Below are 22,463 nucleotides of genomic sequence, written 5' to 3'. Positions count from 1 at the left end.
CAGTCCCAGTTTTCCTGCCAGGGCTCATTGTCTCAGTCTCCTTGCCCCGCCAGTCCTTGTCTCCCACATCTCCTCATCCAATCTCATTTCCCCCCCCCCCCCGCCACATTTCCACCCTGGTTCCTCAGCCCAGTGTCCTTACCTGCTAGTCTCAATCTCCTCTTCCAGCCAGTCTCAGTCTGCCCCATCTCCCAATCCCTGTCTTCTTGCCCACCTAGTCCCAGTCTCCCTCCCCAACTACCAGTTCCAATTTCCCTCCCAACCACAGCAGCCTCCAAGCCCTGCACTTTCCCTTCCACAGGCTCCTTGTTCCAATGTAATCCCCCTGCACACAACCCCACAAGTCTGACTTGTGTCTCTTCAGCATTTGAATCATGTAGCTTACTCCTTCATGCTGCCTGGGACCAGCAGGGGGCGTCACTGAGCACCCAAAAGGCACAGGCTCCCTGCTCTCAGTTCTGGTGCTTGATGTAGGGGGACCAGATGTTCTGATTTTATAGGGACAGTCCCGATTTTTTCTTATTAAGCTCCTATTACCTCCCACCCCCTGTCCCAATTTTTCACAATTGCTGACAGGTCACCCTAGCTTGATCCCAGCCTGACCCACTGCAGTCTAGAGATGCAATTGCAGGGAAAGCCTGCTCAGCTCTGGGCTGGAGCATGCCCAACGTGGATGCAAGTTTCAGGCAATTTAGCTGCTAAAATTCTAAGGTATTTCTACTGGGCATGCGTGAACTGTGATTTTTCAGAGACTTAGAACTTGGCCAAATTCAGGCATATTTTCACAGGAGTGGCAAAAGGCAAGTCCCTGACATAAAGGCCACCTCTTGCCAAATTTCTAGTATAGTATAGTATAGTATAGTATAGTATAGTATAGTATAGTATAGTATAGGGGCACCAGAGTGATTCAACGATGTGAAGAAAAAGTCACCCAGTTTTTTTTTAATATGGGCAAAACAACATATATCCTCCTAGACATATTCTTAGACATGGCTAAACCATTTTAGCTTACATTTTCCAAAACAATTTCTGCTTAAGGGACACCTTTGCATGGAAAATTTCAACCCAAACAGTTACAATTTGGCAAAGTTACAAGCAACTGAAAACAGGGTCTTATAATATGAAGTATCAGACAACCTTAAAAATAGGGGGCACTACCAACACTGCCTATTATATAGTTTCACGCCTGAAAAGACCAATTAAGCCAGAGGTGATGTGGCTGTAGAGTTGACCTATATCATCTGATGCAAAATTTGCTGTAGGAAAAAATAAATAAATAAATCAAACTTGAAAAATTGAACAAGATTTGTTCCTCTTCAGCCGGTCATTACGGTCTTGCATTTTCAGAAAATATCAGTACTTCTTAAATACCATGCTTTCTTCCTCCAAGACCATCCATTATTCTACCATCATTTCTGTTCTTAATTGGAAAAATAGTCTTCTCTCAAATCTACAAAACAGTTCTGAAGTCAAATATTCTGCTCCCTCTATGAGAATAAAATCCACACAGTTTGAAATAACAATAAATAATAATAATAATAATAATAATAAAAATAATTTGCAGTTCCATAACTGTCAACCAAGGATTTCAAAGCATATTAACATTATTAACCTAGACTTTCACAATTATAGGGAGAGCAGAAGACAGAAGTCAAGATCTGTTACGGAGATATGAGAGCAAAACTATTCCTTTGCACTCGACAAAAAGAGTATAATAAATGGCAAAACATAGCATTTATTCACAAAAATAAGGTAACTCATGGAATTCCTTGGATCTGGGTCAAAAAGGACTTTTTATAGCTAGCATTTACCTAATGTAGTTAATTATTAACACATTATAAATATATTTTATGTCAAATTCATGCCTTGTGCAATTCCACTGCCTTCAATGGAGTTATATCAGGGATGAATTTAGCATGATATTTAATTTAAAAATGGTTATATACACAGTATGTAAAAGCTTTTAGAGTTTCAAACAAATGAAAACGTGTAAATTACCATACATTTACTTCATATTACTGTACAATAGGTTTGAACAGAGAATACAAAATAATAAGAATTATCATTTTTTCACAGAAGAGCATATAAATTGCTATGTGCACAATGTATTTGCAAGAACACAAAACCAAATGTTACTGACTTGATCCTGCATGTCTGAAGCCAATGGGAGTATTGCTGTGGACTCACTGGCACCAGAATCAGGCTTTGGATGTTCAGCAGTAATTTTTACTACAACTACTTCAAAAGCAATAGAAGAATAAAGCTTCAAGAACCCCGACATTAACCAGTAATTCAGAATAGAAACAAAGTCATAGACATAAAAGATGGTAAAAAAAGAACATAAATTCCTAGGGAAATAAAGACTAGATCATGGTGTTATGACAAGCCCCCAGGAAGGGGCAATGTGGAATTTCACTACCCCAGGAGCACTCCAGGGATAGAATGAGACTCTGAGGTGTGTTTACACAAGAGCTGGAAGGTGTAATTTCCATCCCAAGGAGACATACTTGTACTAGTTCAGATTGTACTGGCATGCTAAAAATAGACTGTAGCCCTGGTAGTGCAAGCGGCAGAAGGGGCTAGCTACCCTAAGTATGATCCCGTCTGAGATGATGGGTTTGTGCTCAGGGCCTAGCCCCTCCTTCTGTTCGTGCTCCCACAGCTGCACTCCTTTTTAGCACACTAGCTCAATCACAGGTATGTCTCCTCATACTGGGAATTACACCTCCAACTACAATGCAGAGTCACCATTCAGTCCCCGCTGCCCCCTTGCTCCAAGAGGGAAATATTCTAGTCCTAGCAGAGTTTACATCCCCTTCTAGCCCGGCTTAGCTTGGCCAGCCAATGCCTTGGAGAGGCAGAGCCAAGATTCCACTTATTGTTGCAGTCCTGCCTGTCTACTACCTGTGCACCTGCATGGAGGGGTGAGCAGCTTCCCCTGCAGCAGCTGCTCTCACACACGCAAACAGACCAGATGGAGATGGCCCACGCAGGGGAGTGCTTTATGCCCTTTTTCCCTCAGAATGGGTGTGAAAGGTGACTCATGATGAGCCCTATACGTTCAGGGATCTATTCTCTTCTGGGTACAAAAGGGATTACACATGGGACTTCCTGTGCATAGATGGAAGAATGTAGTCTTGCCCAGAAGTTGAAAAAAAATACATGCACAGTACACAACAGCCCATAGAACAGGGGTGGGCAAACTACAGCTAGGGTACAGGGTCATGGGCCTCACCACATGGCTCCCAAAAGCTGCAGCATGGCTATGCTCTGGCTCCTACATTCTCCAATGGGAGCTGCAGGGTGGTGCCTGCAGATGGGGTAGCGTGCAGACCCACCTGGCCACGCCTCTGTATAGGAGCTGGAAAAGGGACCTGCCACTGCTTCTAGGAACAACTTGAGATAAGTGTTGCTCAGAGCCTGCATCCCCTGAGCCTCTCCCCACGCCCCACCCCCCTGCCCCAGCCCTGATCCCCCTCCCTCTCTCCAATCCCCTCGATCCCAGCCCAGAGCACCCTCCTGCACCCCAAACCTCTCATCCCCAGCCCCACCCCAGAGCCCACACCCCCAGCCAGAACCTGCACCCCTTCCCTCACCCCTGCCCCAGCCCTGATCCCCCTCCTGCCCTCCAAACTCCTCAGTCCCAGCCCATGGCACCCTCCTACATCTCAAACTCCTCATCCCCAGCCCCACCCCAGAGCCCGCACTCCCTCCCACAGCCCAACCCCAATTTTGTGAACATTCTTGGCCCGCCGTACAATTTCTATTCCTTGATGTGACACTGAGGCCAAAAAGTTTGCCAACACCTGCCATAGAAGATTAATCATCAAAAATGCGGAGAGGATAAACAGATAAGGAACAGCATCCATATATGAGCTGCTATGACTAAGATGAGCCAAAATTTAAGAGTGTCAGCTTGGCAACAGCATTTTTAATATAACAAATGCAATTACCCAAGATAGGAAAGTGAAAAACACATTAAAGCCAAAGTGTAACTGGAAAGGTCATGGTCCAGAAGTTCTAAATGAAGTGAGGCTCCAAAGGGGGACGAGGAGGTATTAAAAAAAAAGAGGAGAGAGAAAGAGAGAGACGAGGAACAGAATGCAGACAGAAGGGGTGGGGGAAGAGGGATGGGAAATCTGTTGAGAGGGGAAATATTGCAAAGCTTATTGTCTTAGCTCAATAAAAGACTGAAAAGGTCAGGCCAAAGTGCAATGTCATCTTGGTGAAAGGGTTAAAGCAAGAAGTTTTAAAAAAGAAAAAATATGAGGAAAATGTTAAGCACAAGGAAATAAAGGTGGAATCAAAAATGAAATCATCACTACAATTGATTCAAAATATACAACAGAGAGAAAGAGAGGATTGAAGTCATTTTGTTAATATCCAGCAAGATGGTGTGTTTTTGGCATCAGACTATATAGGTTAATAAAGAAATAGACTGTTTACTCCTCTAGTATGTGTCTCCCTTGTTTCTGCTCTTCCTTCTCTGCTCATTCTCATGAATTTCAATACATCTTTTCTGATCTTTTTCATCAGCTATTTCCCTTGCTCTCGTTTTTCTATCGTGCACCATTGTATTCAGGTTATTTCTCCCTGAGGCCACTCTTTTACCTTTTCTTTTTCCTTAAAAGACTTCTCTTTTCAAATTCAGTCTCTTTCTTCAACTTCTTGTTTATCCTCCTTTATTTTTAACTTGTTTGGTCTTCTCTTTCCTATTTCTCTTTCTGTCCTTCTTCTTCTCCCCTTTTACCTTCCTTCTTTCCCTGAATTCTCTCTTTGCCCCTCAAACGCTAGTGTCTCTCCCTTTCCCTTCCCTACTTCCAAGAAAGAACCAGCCCCTTAAAGCCAGCAGATCACATCTCTTCTTTTCTCCTCCTGGGCTCTACATAGTCCAGCTGGGGCAGACAATAGCTTGCCTCTTGCTCAGTGTCTTAGTTGCTCCCAGATCTTTGCAGGGTGAGTACTCAAGCCCCAATCCAGCCAAGCACCTAGGCATGTGCTTGACTTTAAACATGCTCAGCCCTGAACCTTCTCCCATCTGACACCCAAAAGCTCAGAATATAAACAAACATCTCCACGATACGCTCAGAACCCATCCCCAGCTTCAGAATTCTTCCCCCTCCTACCCAACAACCATCATCACCTGGCTCAGACCCTCCGCTCCCCACATCCCCATCAAATCAGAACACCCACATATTCACACCCTCCCCCCAGCATCCTCCAGGTGTGAAAAAGCAGGAACAGAGGCAGCAGAGGGCATGTGATTGTGATTTGAAATAGCCTCGCATAACAAAGCCTCTATCCCCACTCTGTAGCTTCCACCCTGCTATTTGAACCCATGTGCTGAAGGAAGCATGTGCAAACAGTCATGCACTCTGCTGTGCTGTGCAAAACTGTGTTCCCTGCTCTGTGTCTCCTCCCTCAGCCACCTGTGGTCTATGTCAGGGTGGTAATTCCTCAGTGTCACCCAGCTCTACCCCTTTAGGGGCAGAAGCAACTCCAAATCCTAGTGGCAGTGGGTGGTATTGTACTTTGCCATACCCTGCTAAACTACACAGCTGTGACCTTGGTGGGTTTACCCCATTAGGCCCTAGCGACCTGCTGGCTGCCACAGCACAGATCACTTCTCAGAGTCAGGTTCAAGATGAATATGTTCAGCTCCAGAACCAGCTGCTGGCAGTGCTGAATTTAGACTGGAGCTGGCAGGGAGGGCTCAGCACACTGGTGCTACAGTAATCTGCTCGCTGGTATGTCTACTTGAAATGAAAGAGTTAAATCAAAATGGTTCTTATTTCTGATTTGCATTTTTCTGATCTTTTGGGTACTTATTTCTAGGACATCATACAACATGTAGGAGTATCTTGATCTGTTAAATCAACCAAATGTCCATTAGGAATACAATTTACAGTACCATATGTGTTTGAATATTCCCGTGGTAAACATTTAGCCAAAGTCAAGGGTAGTGTTAGTTTAATACCTGATCTATCCTCTATCTCACTATGCCTTGCATTTGCGGAGAGATTTGACCCAATGATCCAATAGGTCTTCTCCATCTCTAATTACTAAGATTGCAACAACATTGGGCATGCTGCATCTTTAACTACTATATATAGTTTATGAGAAGCTGATTTGTTTTATTACGAATACAAGAAAAACATCATGATTCATCTTGAATGGGGAATGCAGATTTGTTTTTCTTTCATAACTTTATATTATTCAAAATAATGAGCTCTCTCTCTCTCTCTGTGTATATAATTATTCCAGATAAGCATGATCAATTAATGGTCTTTATTTGGAAATATATTTAATATAACCATCACAAGAATTATCTTAATCAACAGATGAACAACACTGATCAAATCCTGATGACATTACTCAGGATTTTACCCTCTGGGAGTTCTGATTAAGGGGTGCTGAGCATCTCCAAGGCCTACTGAAGTCTATAGACCCGACTCTACTTCCACAGAACTCAGTTGAAGTTTGACTATTCATTTCCACGGAAGCAGAATCGGGTCTTGACTTTAATGGAAGTTTTGCCTGAATAAGGATGACAGGTTTTGGTCCAATGTTGTTTGTACTTCAGATTTCTTAATTTCATGTGGGCATCTTAAATTTGTTATATTTAACAGAAAGCATACACTCTGTCACACATTATGCCAGTCTATTGCAAAGCACTGGATAGTGGAGAGCTTATAAGTAACTCTGTCCACTTCTGAGAAATCGGAAGGGGGAATTCAAAGGACATACACATGTACAGTAACAGTGATGGAAATGATAAACATATCTAAATGAGTTATCTTTAAAACATTGTTTTTTTCATGTACAGTTTATTGAGGTGCCACTATTTATATGTATTGCACACACCTGCTGAAAGAGAAACATGATATGGATCCATAGCTGAGGCTGTCGGCTGATGAGAGTAAAACTGGATTTACTGTATAGGCAGTAATGACCCTTCAGGGGGCAGCTGAAGAACAGCTTTGTTACACAACTTCTAACAGTATCTAGAAACAAATATACACAATATTAACATCAACTATTTAAAGAGATTTAACTACCTGATATTACTTTACACTTAAACATGCAATGCTTCTGGCTATAGGAAACCACTATTTTCATATCTGAAATATACCGATTATGTCTTCATTTTTTAAATGATATTTTTCACTTCTTCACATTTCAACGTTTTTTATCCAGATAAGAGTAGATATTCATTTAGTTGGTATCATTAGTTATCTGTAAAACTCAAAATGGGTGAAATTCAGCGTTGCTCAGAGGGCCAGCACACAGGCAATGTATTACTTAAATTGAATATAAGCCACAATAAGTGGTGCATAGGCCCTGTACCGATCCTGTGCACAGAACTATATTTCACCCACTGCACATATAAAACTCCACTGTTGTGCACCTTATATAGTCATTTATCGCTGACTCCACAGAGCAGAGTTAGACCTTTAGTGTGTATCCCTTCCTTCTTATTAAAGAATGCTCTGAAGCTTGTATTTTACACTCAGAGTCTTGCTTATTAAAACAGACAGATATATTTAAACTGTTCACAACTCATTCTTATTTAACAGAGTTGGTTGAAAGAGTATCTCATGTTAGGTAGCAACCAAGTGAGACTTTACTTTTGGTCCAAGTTTATGCAGCTCTCACCCAGGTCTTGCTCACGCAAAAACTGATTTCAAAAGGAGTTATGCCCAAAATAATGAATTCAGGACTTTTCCCTTCAAAAATAAAACCTGAGCCATTATCGTTGGCTAGAGCATTGGCTAGAGCAACCCGCTCTGTCACTGAATAGATTGACTGAAAGCCACAAAAGAGTTAAATATATTTACAATACCAAAATGCATGCCACATGTTTATTATACAGCAGTACTTAATACAGTCATCCTAAAGGTTACAATAAGAGCAGTATTGTTCAGGATTCAATGAACAATTTGACATTCTGAGTCTGTCATCAGTTTAAAGGACTTCGGGCTCTATAAATGTCACTTCTCATCATGTGTATATAAAATAATCCTCTTCATAATAACACATTGCTTGTAAATATCACCTTCCAACCCAGGATCTCAAAGCACTTTGCAAATATTCACTAATTAAGAGTCACAACCCCCAAGTGAGAAAGGGGAATTATTGTACCATCATTTTACAGCATTACTTGCTGTCAGACAGGGGCAGAGGCAGTCCCTTGCTCTAACCTCTAGACATCACTGACATTAGTGCAAATACAAATACTTTCATAGAAAAAATAATGGGAAGTTTTAGTTTTGGGGGTGGTTTAGCATTTAAAGGTTGATGAATGACAGGGGGAAGTTTGCAGAAACATCTATACATTCATAGGTGTAAAAACATCAAATCAACACTTGGAATAGAGATTAGATCCTCTCACTGGAACAGACAGACTCTACCCAAAGGTCACAGCTTGATTGGCTGGTTGCAAGGTTATGTACAATCAAAATAGAGACGGTGTTTTTATTTTTCACAGTCCTCATTGCTCACTCATGTTTTTCTATTGAAACCAGTATTGGCTTTGTATATTTTTCTCAACCACATTCATATTAGTTATCCATAAACAAACCATGCTGGTGACATGCAACTTGAAAGCACCCTCAGTGTGATGTTCTTAATACAGAAGGCTGTATGCACCGCATAATATATTACAGTGTGATTCTGATCATATTTATGCTAGGTTTAACTAAATTGGCAGCACAGACACAGCCCTTTAGATGCTTGTTTCCATTTTTGCAAAATGTTGACTTGGAGGCTTTGTTGAAGGTTGAATTCTCTGTCCTGGCTGTGCTAAGCTCAGTGCAAAAATGCAGGCCACAACTGTGACTTTCCACCATCTTTGCATTTCACCCATCGATAGAATGGCTGGTGGGGACAGCCAGGCCCCCAGTGTAAATAAGAGCAACTCTGATGGTGCTTTAACTTATGCCCAGTTGCGTATCACCCTAAGAGGCCATTTCAGCAGCTGGGAATAGCCAGATCAAACATGCTCATTCTATATCCTGATCCTCCCCATCTATAACCTTCACACTGGAGTATCACAAAGGAGCCATAATGTAATTGGGAATCTGGCCCTGAGATTTATTATTCAGTCAGTGGACCCATCCAGCAATCATTCTGTGCATGCCCATTGATGCTAATGATATAATTGAGTAAAGGTTGGCAAAACGAGGGATGATTTTGCACAATTTAAATCCCATCTATATGAACCCTCTCCCCAAGATTAAGCAATATTCAAACAAAGACATTTTTAATAAGGTAGGTCTTAGAGGGTCTAATTTTCCATGGCACTGCACCTTAGTTTGTTATGCCTGTGCTGAGTGTAAAGTACAATCAAATCAGGCTTCTCAGCTCATTTACAATGATGGTAGTATTTGATATGCACTTTGCACAAGTGTAGATGACTTTACAGGGTGCAAGGCAGTGGAGAATCAGTCCTAGAACATCAGTTTTCCTCCATGAGAAAGATAGCTGACATCCACTCTGTCTTCATAAGTGCAGTGTGTGTGACTGCTGTGCTACTTTCCTCACAGCTGCTATCCATAGAGTGGAATAGCAGACTGCTCTCCTTGCTAGTTGATGGAGCCACCAGCTCCATATATATGCAAACATGCCATTCCTGACATGCTATTCTTGACATGCTCAAGTGACCTTCTTGTGCCAGTTTAAGCAGGGACAGTTCAGAAACCTTTTTGGGGGATGAGATGGGCTGTGCAGATACCCCTGTATAACTGCTCACCCAGTGGGCTTCATGTGCAGCTCCTCTGAAATCATAGTCCTTTGCATCCAGGGGAATATCGTCCTTCGTGACTGACTTTAGGAAAAGACACAACCTTTCTAAACTCCCCAAGCTTCACTGCAACAGAAGGAAGAGCAGAGTGCCTTTCTATAGATTTGTCCATTGGCGCATTTTACTGCCAAGAATATGCATTTAGGCCTTGATCCAGCAAAGCATGTAAGCATATGCACAATCAGGGGTGGCTCTAGGTATTATGCTACCCCAAGCACAGCAGGCAGGCTGCCTTCAGTGGCTTGCCTGAGGGAGGTCCCCGGTCCCGCGGATTCGGCAGCATGCCTGTGGGAGGTCCGCTGAAGCCGCTGGACCAACGGACCCTCCGCTGCCATGCCGCCGAAGGCAACCTGCCTGCCGCCCTCACGGCGACCGGCAGAGCGCCCCCCATGGCTTTCCGCCCCAGGCATGTGCTTAGCGTGCTGGTGCCTAGAGCCGCCCCTGTGCATAATCCCGTTTAAGTCACTGGGACCGCTCTCATGTGTGTAGTTATGCACATGTTTAAGCACATGCTTTGGTAGATTAGAGCTTTAACCTATTTCCAATGGGGTTACTAGTATTACAGGTTTTAGATTTTGTATTAAAATGTAACTATTCACACTAATATAAGAGTCAGTTGAAAGAACTTGTGGCATATCACACTCAGTAGTACAGCATAATTCATTAATCTTGTTTAGTACATTACAGTTTTTGGCACAAAATATGCCTGAAAATTGCCAAGCTACCCATAGCAGGCATTTTTTCAAACACTCAGCTACTTCTATACTGATACTTACATGCTACATTTTCATATTTAAGAAGCTTATTGAAACACAACATGTTTAGAAGTTATAATATTACCCCACACAAAGATTTTCCTTCTCATCTACTGTCAGCAGTATTGCATCAAATACATGTCATTAATTGCTATTTCCTATTGTAGGGGTCGGCAATGGGGGCTGCGGGAAGCGGTGCAGGCCGAGGGATGTGCTTGCCACTGCTTCCTGCTGCCCTCATTGGCCTGGAGTGGCGAACCATGGCCAGTGGGAGCTGCGATCGGTCGAACCTGCGGACGCAGCAGGTAAACAAACCAGCCTGGTCCGCCAGAGTGCTTATCCTGGCGGGCTGCGGGCCAAAGGTTGCCAACCCCTGTCCTATTGTAACACCTCATCATATAGCTGCATTTTTTAATACAATGCTGCATTTCTATAATCTCTTACCTGGGGCTCTCAAACATACATTACTTAAACCTCACAGTGTCCCTGTGAGGTCGATAACTGTTACTGTGCTGTTTTCACAGGTGGATGAAAGTTAAGGGATTTGTCCATACTCTTATACTTAGGCCTGGTCTACACTGGGTGGGGGGAGGGGGGAATTGATCTAAGTTACACAACTTCCGCTATGTGAGTAACGTAGCTGAAGTCAACATACTTGGACCAGCTCACCACGGTGTCTTCACTACGGTGAGTCAACTGCTACCGCTCCCCCATCAACTCTGCCTGCACCTCTCCTGGCGCTGGAGTACAGAAGTCAACAGGAGAGCGCTCAGGGGTTGATTTATCATGTCTAGACTAGATGCGATAAATCGACCCCCGCTAGATAGATCACTGCCCACTGATCCGGTGGGTAGTATAGACATACCCTTAATAGCCTGGGACAGAATCCGTGTGCATTCATACTCCTGCTCTAACCAATAGACAGCCCATTCCATCTAGTAATGATAGTTACTTTTTACCTTTGTATTACAGATATGCAGTTTATAAATATTTGTGTGACATTCATGTTAAACAATTTATTACCAAAATACACTTTTGCTTGTAAAGCACCTGCACACAATGAATACAGATGAACAAATTTGGGTTAAAATTTCCAGATCCAGAGACTCGGACTTTCTCACTATCCAGATGTCTAATGTCCCACTTACTTCATAAGGTTTCATCATCTCAGAATCTGGAGTTTGCCTTGCTGCAACTTCAGCTCTGTCCTCTATTAGTTTTAGACCTATGTAGCTATCGGATTGCTTATGACTTCCATTTTTGGCTATGCTTCTGAAAACGATTAGTTGTTAAGGAATTCTGTGACTTCCCAACTGAGCTGTACATATACTAAATTGGACACTTACCCCAGTCTTATCACTGTGATGCTTTGAAAAGCACCATGAATCAAAGGTATCTAGGGAATAATTCCTACTGACGTCAGTGGCATTACTGTAGAGATATATTTGACCCAACAGATCAAAATGTGCTCTCACTCACAGCTCTTCAATTTAAGTTTAGTCACGATCATTCAGATCCAGTCAGTGTATTTGCATCTGTGTACATGTAGCAACTGAGATCAGGCTTTGGCTACTTAATAGGATATTTTACTCTAAATGTACCTATTAGGTTAGGCAGGAGGTGATGCTTACAAAATAATGTAGAAGGGTCTAAAATAAACCAATTGCAGATACGCATAACATAGTGACAAAGTTTTGCATTTCCATATTAATAAGATACAAATATACCTGAGCAAAAAGCTCCTTTTATCACCAGTACAAAGTAGGTGAACTGAAGCAAGGGGAGAAATGTGCTTGAGAATGATATTGGTCTGTATTTATTTACAATAAGTGCATCCAAGGATATCATGTCCACAAAACAGAGGAATCACAGTGATTCTGCTGTGAGGGGCAGTGGGAGCAGGAAACAGGGATATTCCATATCCCATGCTCATGGTAGTACTGGTCTTCATGGCAGAGCTGCATAGTCCAATATGTAGGCGGTAAGAGAGTGAGTCAGGGGATGGATGGATGTCTATCACTATGAGGTTTCTACAAACACAAGTGCAGAGTGTGCAGAAGGCTCAGGCTCTATTCCAGTGCCTAGGCTGGAAAAGAATCTGTGGAGAAGATGAAGGGCTACCCCTGCCTGTGGAAGTGAATACTGTTTGCTCAGTTCTTAGGTTGTTCCCCACATGAAGACTCCAAACAATTCACTCTGGCTTTGCACTGATGAAGATGACAAGTTTGTCCCTAAACTGCATGTTATCAGTGAGATTCAACAATACACATGTGATCCTTGTCAACAAAAGGTAATAGTTTTTAAACAATTTGCCCAATATTTAACAAATCAGAGTCACGCCAAATGCCAGCAATTCAGGATCGGCTTAACTTTTGTTTGATGTTATTTAAAGCAATGAAGTGCTAATACAGCAAAGATGGCTCTGCATCTCTTTAAAATAATTGGCCAAAAATGCGTAATGGAAAAAGGAAGGGAAAAAGTAACGAATTTCCTTGATGATATCATCATATCTTATATTTTAAACCCTTGAAACTGATTTATACTAGAACTAGTTTAACACTATAAAACTAATTGCCACTTCCAAAAATAGAAAGGAAATTTTTAGCAATTTGAACCAACTTCCAGCTCTCTTAATAATCTATCCCAACTGACCTAAATCAAAGTTTATGGAAACACCAACTCAACCTTTAGATTAGTGACTCCACAGACACCTCTATGCTAAATTGATTCTTAAAAGCTGTTACTGCGAAAAAAACCAGACGATGCAAAGCAGAGACTGACTTATCATATGGGTATTTTAAGAACACTGGCTCCAGGAGTTGGAAGATAGATAAGTTAATATATACTTGAGACAAGATTGTTTAAGATTCCATGTACTTGCTGTCAGGCCAAAAGACACTGCATTGGGAGGGAGGGGAAAGGTCTGGGACAAGACAACATGACATAGGGTACGTCCTCACTGCAGAATTAGTTTGGTGATCAGCACTTGGGTGTGAGTGCCCAGGTTGGTCTAACATGGCTATGAGCCACCACCCTGCAAAGTCACTCCACTGCAGTTATGGTGTTGTTGCACTCACTGATGTAAGGTGCTAGGACATCTGGGGGACTTCTGGTGTTCTTCGTGCTACAGTAAGATGAGTAAGATGTGATTCTTCTCCAATGAATTGAGAACTTGTCTGCCTTTGGGACAGGAATTGTGGGAAGGCTTTAGAGGACAGCACTCAAGGGATTTAGCCTGCATCCACACTGCAAAGTGAATGGGTTACCAGCCCAAGTGTAAGCAGCATTCAGGCGTTAACCTATATCCCAGTCTGGATAGGTAGTTCTAGTGTAAGCAGCACCACACTTAGGTGAGAGGTTTTGTGTGTGGATGGAAACTGGGTTAGGGGCAACACCCAAATAAAAGCCTGAGTGAACCCTGCAGTGAGAACAATCCCATAGTTTTGATTTATTTTACAAGGAGCTTATACATATATAATTTTACTGGTGAGTATTTTATGTATTAGACTGAACAGCTGTCAGTTATGTCACATTCATATTAATACCTCCCCCCAAATTAAAGAGTATGGGACCCTTTCCTCTGGGTAGAGGCATAGTCATATATGTAAAGGATTTTGGTTCAAACAGCTAGACCAAGAGATGTAGGAATAATGGATTTAACAGCATTTGAAACACATATTCAGAGGCAATAGAAAATATAAATAATTGATGAACCACAACTACAACAATAAAGGATATCGAAGGGAAAATTTAAAGCCCTAACCCAACTCTCACTGAAGCAAATGGGGAAACTCTCCATTGACTTCAATGGAAATCAGGCTGTAAATATATGTCATAACTCAGTGCAACAGCAAAACTACATTAAGCCAGGCCTACTAACCCCAGACAAAAAATATTTCTCACCACATCTGTCTGAAGATCTCAAACTATTAGCAAAGCAATAACCACCACTTTGTTTTTGCAAGACATAGGAGCAGAGATATTACAGTTTTTAATATATTTAATCATTCAGTGACTGGGCTAGGGAAAAAAGCAAGAGAAGTTAGCAATGTAAGGTCATTAGAGTCACTGCTTGATATTTACTCAGTTTAACTGGTCATTGGATTAGAGATAATATTAGACACTGATCTTGCAAACACCTATGTACATGCATAACTTCATGTGAATAGTCCCACTAGTTTAACTTTACTTTGATGAGTAAATTTCATTTATGCACATATTTGTTTGCAGGATCAAGTCCTTAACAAGGAAATAGATCAACCATAAAAAGTGAAATTTTTCAAAACTTCAGTTTTAACCGATTTTCTCCTTCACTGCTTTCCTTTACCTATCTAATTTCTTTTGTTTTGAAGATGGAAACAATAGAATAATTTTTTAGAAAAGAATAAGGGAAAAGGGAATTTTTAAATGTCATCCTCAAGAGAGGCCCTTTGTTCTTCATCTTGATTTTGAGCGCTAGCAGTTTTTCAGTTTGGCAGATTATTGTGTGTTGTCACAACTGAGGCAGTATATTCCAGTATATTCACCTGAAATGTTCCTGGATAAGGTATGGTTATACTGACATCCTGAAGGGCAAGCTCAGCTTTTAGTGTAGTAAACTTGGTTCTCTGAATATGAATGGCAAAAGCCACATCTGGAAACATATGGATCTGTATAGCTTTATAATGCTTTTTCCTCCTCGCCTCCTTCCCCCTCCTCCCCACCCCCATTATGCTGAAAAGTCTACATCAGTTGCATACCAGGTGGAAACAGGCAGTGATAAAGCATCTTTGTTGCAGGGTCCCATCTTCAAAGCTGAAGAATATTTATCTGATTTCTATTTATAACCATGAACCAGCTCAAAAAAGCATCTACCCAAAGCCACTGGGGAACAGCAGGATTCATTGCTGATGGAGATAGAGAAAGAAGCAGGGCTCTGAATCCAGAGGCCTAGGTTTGGTTTGCAACCCAGCAGGGCCGGCTCTACAGTTTTTGCCGCCCCAAGCAGCACGCAGAATTGCCGCCGCGGGCGGTGGGGGCAGTCCATGTGCCCTTAGGGCGGCAGGCGCGTTCCGCAGTGGTGGCAATTCAGTGACAGCTTCTATGTTTAGCTGTCCACGGTGGCTTCAGCTAAACACAGAAGCTGCTGCCGAACTGCCGCCACAGTGGAAACACGCCTGCCACCCTAAGGGCACACAGACTGCCCCTGCCGTCCGTGGCGGCAATTCGGCACGCTGCTTGGGGGCAAAAACACAGGGACTGCTGCCCCTTTCAGATTGCTGCCCCAAGCACCAGCTTGGAATGTTGATGCCTGGAGCTGGCTCTGCATCCAAGACTGGGAGACTCTGCTGTTCTTTGTTGTTGCTGCTTACATTAACTTGTTTGGTCTCCCTTTGAGGAACATCCTTGCTGACTATGTTTTCTTTCTCTTGATTACAGTCCGATTCCCTTCCTGTCTTTCCTTCCCTCTCCTAAAGGAAGCAAGAGCTCTCACAGTTCCATAGCCTCTCCACATTCCCCTCTGCCCTGCAACAGAAACCCTCCCCTCCTTCCAAAGGGCTGCTGGACCCACCTTCATTCCTTTAAGCCCCAGGTCCTCTCCACTCTGGACTTGGTGTCAATTCCTCCCTAACTTCTGCCTTACCTTTCAGTGAAACCTGCCTTACCCTATCTGGTCCATGAGCCAAGGGAGGGGTCAAGAACTAGCAGCATGAGGAAGCAGGTTATCCCAGCCATGCTGGCTGGTGAAGAAGTATAGTTCCAGTCAGTGAGGAGGCGGGTTGCATTAGTACTTGCTCCTCCTAAGAGTCCAGATCTAATTCACTTCCCAGCAGCCAGAATTCCTGTTTCTTTCGCAGTACAGTGCCCAAAACCCCTCATAGGGAATTAGCCCATTGCCAGGCAAGATCCACCTAGAGATTAGTTCATTTCCTATGCTTAAATTAATGCTTCCAATTATTTTACTAGAATGAACATGCACTAGATTTACTAGTTTTCACTATGATCACACATCTGTGCAGTCTGCAGGCAGGAGTGTGTTAATGTTCCTATTACAATCCTTGCAGAGCTGGAATTCCACTGAAACCTGATGACCACAATCAACGCCCACAACAAAGCCATTCTGTATATTAACGCTTCAATTTTCACAATGCATACATTTTTAGATTTTGGATGAGTCTGGGACTTAATACTAGTCCCAGATAATATGAGGCCAACTAATGCATTTTGGCATAGACAAAAATATGTCTAAAAACATTGGCCTGTGTCTCTGTAACTTTGTGGTCACAGTGAATTAGCAGAGGCCCATGTGCTCTAAATCAATGTTTGGCTTATGGCATGTTTAAATTTATCAAAAGAGTGCAGAGGCAAACACTGCAGGGGAGCTGTGATCTTTTCCATCTAGTCTGTCATATGGTACCAATTATCTCTCAATTCAGCATAAAACATAACCCCCAGATTTAGGTTCACTGCAAACTAGATACCCACTCCCCTTTTATGGAATTTCTGTCATAAATCCCATACAATTTTTGTTGTTTATATTTTATCCTATAGAACTACCAAGAATCAGAAATGACTTACAACTGGCACAGCATATGCAGAATGTTATAATATTTTCATATTTTCATTGAATGGAATTACATTTCCAATCTGATTTTGATGTTAATTCAATACCAAGCTTGCCTTTGAATGATAAATTAGAAATCCCTAAGCTTTTTCCCTGGAAAAAACAAGTTTAACCTCTGGCCAGAGATGTGCAGATTCTAAAATGTCCTCCATATACAGGCACTCTCCAATGGTTTCTTTCTGGTGAGTCACCTGTCACACAAATTACTTGTAAGGATTTGGGATGTGGGTACTATAGTGGTAGCATTATTATATCAAGTATCTGAAAAGGCAATAATGCAAGAGAAGAAACATCGTCCCTCCTTCACCAGTTGTAAACAGACAACTAAACTTGTATGGGTATAGTAAGGAGTTGTTAGGCACAGCAGAGAGAGCATGAGAAGAAAAAGATGTCTTGGAATGTGAAGCATCTGGTACCGGCCAATTTCAAAGACAGGGTATGCACTAGATGGATTGCTAGTCTGATCTGCTAGGGCAATTCCCATGTTCCTATGACATAAATGCATAGAAGAAGGGTGATGGTAATGGCATAAATAAGGGGACTAACATCACAGATGCAATCATCCTAAGTGGTAATTGGTAAGAATAAAAAGTAAGCCCAGTAGATGGCTGTGAGTCTTGCACTGGGACTGGAGGAATAATCAATGCTAAATTCTTTAAAAGGAAAGAAAGGTAGTTTCAACTCTAAGCTAATTTGCTGTAGTCCTCACCGAGTTTACTCTGAAAGTTCATGACACTGAATAGAATGATAATACTTCCCGCTGGTATAGCACCTTTAATCTAGGGATCTCAACATGCTTTACTACACTCATTATTACCCCTGTTTTTCCAGACAAGTAAATGGAGACACAGAGTGGTAGAGTGGTTAAGTGACCTTTCAAAGGGCACACAGTAGGGTCAACGAATAGTCTGTGAACAGTACCTAGGAGTCAATGTTGAGTCTTCTGTTCTTAATCACTCAAGTTACAGAGGAACTGAGGGGGTTGGAAATTCTAGCTAACATAAACTTAAACTTAATAAAGGGACTGGGGAGTACTCAGGAAACTATAGACCAGGGAATTTGGCCTTTGAGATAAGCAAGATCCTTGAACACTGATAATATATAAGATCACAAAGCATATGGAGAAGTATGAGCTGCTCAAAACTACTTTGCTTTGTTTAATAAAGGGTAAAATCATGTGATAAATATGGTAAAAATTTTCAACGAAAAATGCAGAGGGTTAAGTAAGGGTGAAGTGATGGACATAATATACAGGAATGTCTAAAAGACATATAAGGTATGGAAAAGAAGCAAACATGGGTAAACCGGTTCAAAACAACAACTGAACCAAATATTCAACCTGAAATGGAAGCAAACCCAAATCAATTAATTTTGTAGGTTTCAGATGACTTCCTTCTGGCACTATACCAAAATGTAGAGCTTAGCTCCAAATATTCACTCATGCCAACACATTAACTTTGTTCTATTTTGACCTTAAGCACTTGCAGTCATACTCTGAACTTGACCACAGTCTCAGGCCCTCTCCACAATCAAGCCAGCCATCCAGCTTCATTTCCCATCAAAGTTCCCCTGAATCAATTGCTCTTCAGGCTGATGTAGTTAAGGCACATCCATTTCATAGCCAACAGTACACAAGATTACTGAGGTGGCCAGCCTCATGTCCGGCCACCTTTGACTGCCCAACCCTGATAGATCAGGTACCCATTCTGCAGCTATGTGAATTGAGATGGCCTTTCAGTGTGAGATCAAGCAAGATGCAAACCCATGACCTTCTGGAATGTAGTCAAGCACCTTAACCACTAGCCACCACACCTCCAATCTCCAGGATGTAAATCATTAGATCACTGGTTCAGTTCAAAATCTGAACCCTCTTTGGGCCTAAACATCCCAGAATGCACTGCACCCTACAAAATGTGATAACATAGGTGAAGAAAATGGTGATTGTTTTTGTTTATTTGTTCAATATATAGGGGCAGCTCCTCAGCTAGTGTAAACTGACAATATATACCATCTGAGGATCTGACCCCACAGTTTTTAACCTGAGTGTCCCTTTAAGACTGTAAAGTCCAATGTACAAATCAATATTACAGGGATTTTGAAATACCATATAAAGAAATATTACAATCCATAGAGATTGAGTAATACTACTGGCTGAGTGTATAAATCAATAAGGAGTTTGCAAAACACATGTTGTAAAGCAAAAATACTGCTATGCAAAGACTATGAAGTACACACAGAGTGTGCAAACCAATAGAAAAGAAACTTGGTCAAAACACAGTGTAACAGAGCAGATAAATACATATGTATGTATGTATTTATGGTAGGTCAATCTATGTATTTATTCATGTCAAGGTATAAAGAGAATGAATGAATGAATGAATGAATAGCCACTATCCATTATCCACATCCTTGCTAGGAAGAGTAACAAAGTTAGAAACATGGGCCTGATTCTCTTCGCACTAGTTTTAGACTGGTATAATGCCACTAACGTCAATGAAGTTATTCCCATTTGACTGGCTTGAACAAAGTTAGACCCACTGTCTAACTCACTAGAAGAAAGATTGTTGAGAGGCCTGTTGATGGGCATTTTCAAGGTGCTGAAAGGGGTGAGGCAGGTAGATGTTTCTACAAATCCTTTAAACTGCTAAATACTAGGAGATAAATTCTGCATTTGGATCCCTGTATTCTATTCCCACTGAAATCAAGGTTGTCCCATGCCTATAACCAGGAAAAGATTTTAGCCTTAGGACTCAGATTTTTTTAAAAAATACATTAACGAAAATGACAGACAAAATGAAAATTGTTGCAAAGCTTTTTCACACAGATGACGAAGTTGTAGGACACTTTACCAACACCACCAGCAGAAGCAACTAGATTATATAAAACAAATACGTAAGGTAGTGATGGCCAGCCAGGCCCTCACTTCTAGAATTCAAAACTACAGCCTAGATAAGGGAGTTTGCTAAGTGGTGATCTTCACCACTGCTTTTCTAAGACCTTCCCAAGAAGTTCCTTCCAGACCTACAGGAAGCTCTGCCCTCTACCAGGGAAATGATTTATTAGGGTTGAGCAGAAATCATGTTCAGTTTGTGTTTAATGTATTAAGGGATATGCAGGAATAAAGCAGTGTTGGAACAAATCCTTATGGGTTATGGGCAACTGCTGTCACTGTTGCTTACGATACTTTTGAACAATGTGTTTCCAGCTTAAGTGAAAATTCAGGTGATCAGGTTTTGGAAGTACCAGACTGAGATTTTGTAAGGGAAGGGAGTACACACTGTATATTCAAGGAAGTACCATACAGGATATATTTTGCCCTAAGAAGTTTACACACATTTTATGTCATGGTCAACAAAAACATAATTTAAATTCAGTATAACTGCAGTACTGTAGGGCTAGATGTTTCCACCCTCACAAACATCAAATAGTAACTTATTCCAGGAACAGCCACACTGAAATCAATGGGACTTTTCACAGTATATGGTATTATTAACAGATTTTAAGACCAGAAGGAACCATTAAATCATCTGACCTCCTGTCTGACACAGGCCATAGAATTTCATCCAGTTACTCTGTTGAACCCAATAACTTGTTTGGTAAAGCTTATCTTCCATAAAGGCATCCTCTCTTGATTTGAAGACATCAAGGAATAGAGAATCCACTACTGCCCTTAGCAGTTTGTTTCAATAGTTAATTACCTTCATTGTTAAAAATGTATGCCTTATTTCTAATTCCCCTTGAGTAAGGGTGACAGAATCCAGCCCATAATCTACTTGGTGCTACTTACATCTAATACTGTTCTTTGTTAATTTGTGTGTATAATATACATTAAAAGTGATATTTAAAAAGCCCAGGAAAGGACATGACCCAAATCAAGTGTTATTTTTGGGGAACTTCTTGTACTCTCCATTATTGGTAAATTGTACTGCTCTGTTACAACATCCTCCTGTCCTCCTCATTGTTTCTTTCCTATTTTGCATATTTAACACCCCCCCCAAATTCAACAAATTCCTGCTTAACTGACACAAAATCAACCAAAGATATGTTTTTAAAAAAATCTGATAATGCAAAAATAGCTTTATAGAGAGTAAAACATGTATAAATTTGAATGATCTCCTGTTATGACATACAGAAATAATATAGGTCAAATAACTGCCAGATTTTGGACTGAGCAGTTTATGGAATATCTGAAATATTAACAAGTTGTCCTCTGTGTAATGAGCATGAGTGAGTTTCTGTGAATGTATTTCGAATGAGTCACATAAGTTATCTATCTTACTCAACAAATATGTCCTTACCCATCACGTTTCTTCAAGAACTTTAGTTGATGATTTCCCAGGAAATTACAATAGTCTGAATGAATTGTGAAATAATGATTTGCTTAAAACATCACTATATTAGGGCTTTTAATTAGTATGGCACTAAGAGGAAACTGAACAAAATATTTAAAAATATTCACTATATTAAAAGAAGACATAGACTCACATTTAATTCTTTAGGCAAACTCACAAGTCAGATTGTTCACTCTCAAACGCCCTCTGTCATTTACTGAAACAGTAAGACATACGAATAACTTTGACAATGAGAAGTGTTTCTAACAGCAGAGCTGGATTTTGGAGTATTTTTCTCAAATTTCTGCAAATAAACGAACTTGGCAAAAAGTGTTGTTCACAGGTCAATATTGCTTTTCAACTCCTTGGCCACAGAATAAATAAAGACATCTGGAGTGGTTTTGATGCACAAATGTCAATGACTGAGACCTCCTTTATGTCTTACTATGGAATGATATTTTAAGTGATCAGAAATGAAAGCTTTCTTATCAGATTTATTGATTGAACTGAGTCATTTAGCTATTTTCTACAGATATTTAGCCAGACTATGAACACCTTACTCCCACTGGTGATCAATACACCTACTGAAGTAAGTGGGATTACTCACATGAGTAGCTCAGCAATGGGAGTAAGATGTTCACAATTAGAGCTGGGTGACATTTGTAAACTCAGGCAAAAAGAAAAAGAAAAAAAAACAATTTTTCAGGGCACTGAAAATTCAGTGAATTTGAACTTAATTCAGCTAATAGTTTTGGCAAACAAACAAACAAAAACTGATTTTTTTTGAAGTCTTGAACGATTTTCAAAATGAGTCCTGTTGATGTTTTGTTTAGATACAGTTGTTTCTACATGACATTTGAAACATTTCATTCAGCCTGAATAAGAGGTTAGGTTTTTTCCAGCATGAAAAAGCAAAGAAAAAAAATCAGTTTGGGTCTGAAATGAATTGTTTGTTAGAGTTTCTCCCCACT

The 22,463-nt window shown here is 41.0% G+C and overlaps 1 protein-coding gene across 3 annotated transcripts in view; it reads right to left on the bottom strand.

Annotated features, from left to right (window-relative positions):
• The window catches only part of VEPH1 (ventricular zone expressed PH domain containing 1), a 175,518-nt gene that overhangs the window by 42,276 nt on the left and 110,779 nt on the right, over nt 1-22,463 (bottom strand). For all 3 annotated transcript variants that reach the window (XM_032805515.2, XM_032805514.2, XM_032805516.1), the window contains exon 10: nt 6,865-7,004. In XM_032805515.2, the coding sequence (XP_032661406.1) occupies nt 6,865-7,004 (140 nt within the window). The remainder of the gene's footprint in view (nt 1-6,864; nt 7,005-22,463) is intronic.

Source organism: Chelonoidis abingdonii, chromosome 8 (assembly GCF_003597395.2).
Source record: "Chelonoidis abingdonii isolate Lonesome George chromosome 8, CheloAbing_2.0, whole genome shotgun sequence".
NCBI classification, from domain to species: Eukaryota; Metazoa; Chordata; order Testudines; family Testudinidae; genus Chelonoidis; species Chelonoidis abingdonii.
This window is presented reverse-complemented; position numbering and strand designations above follow the sequence as displayed.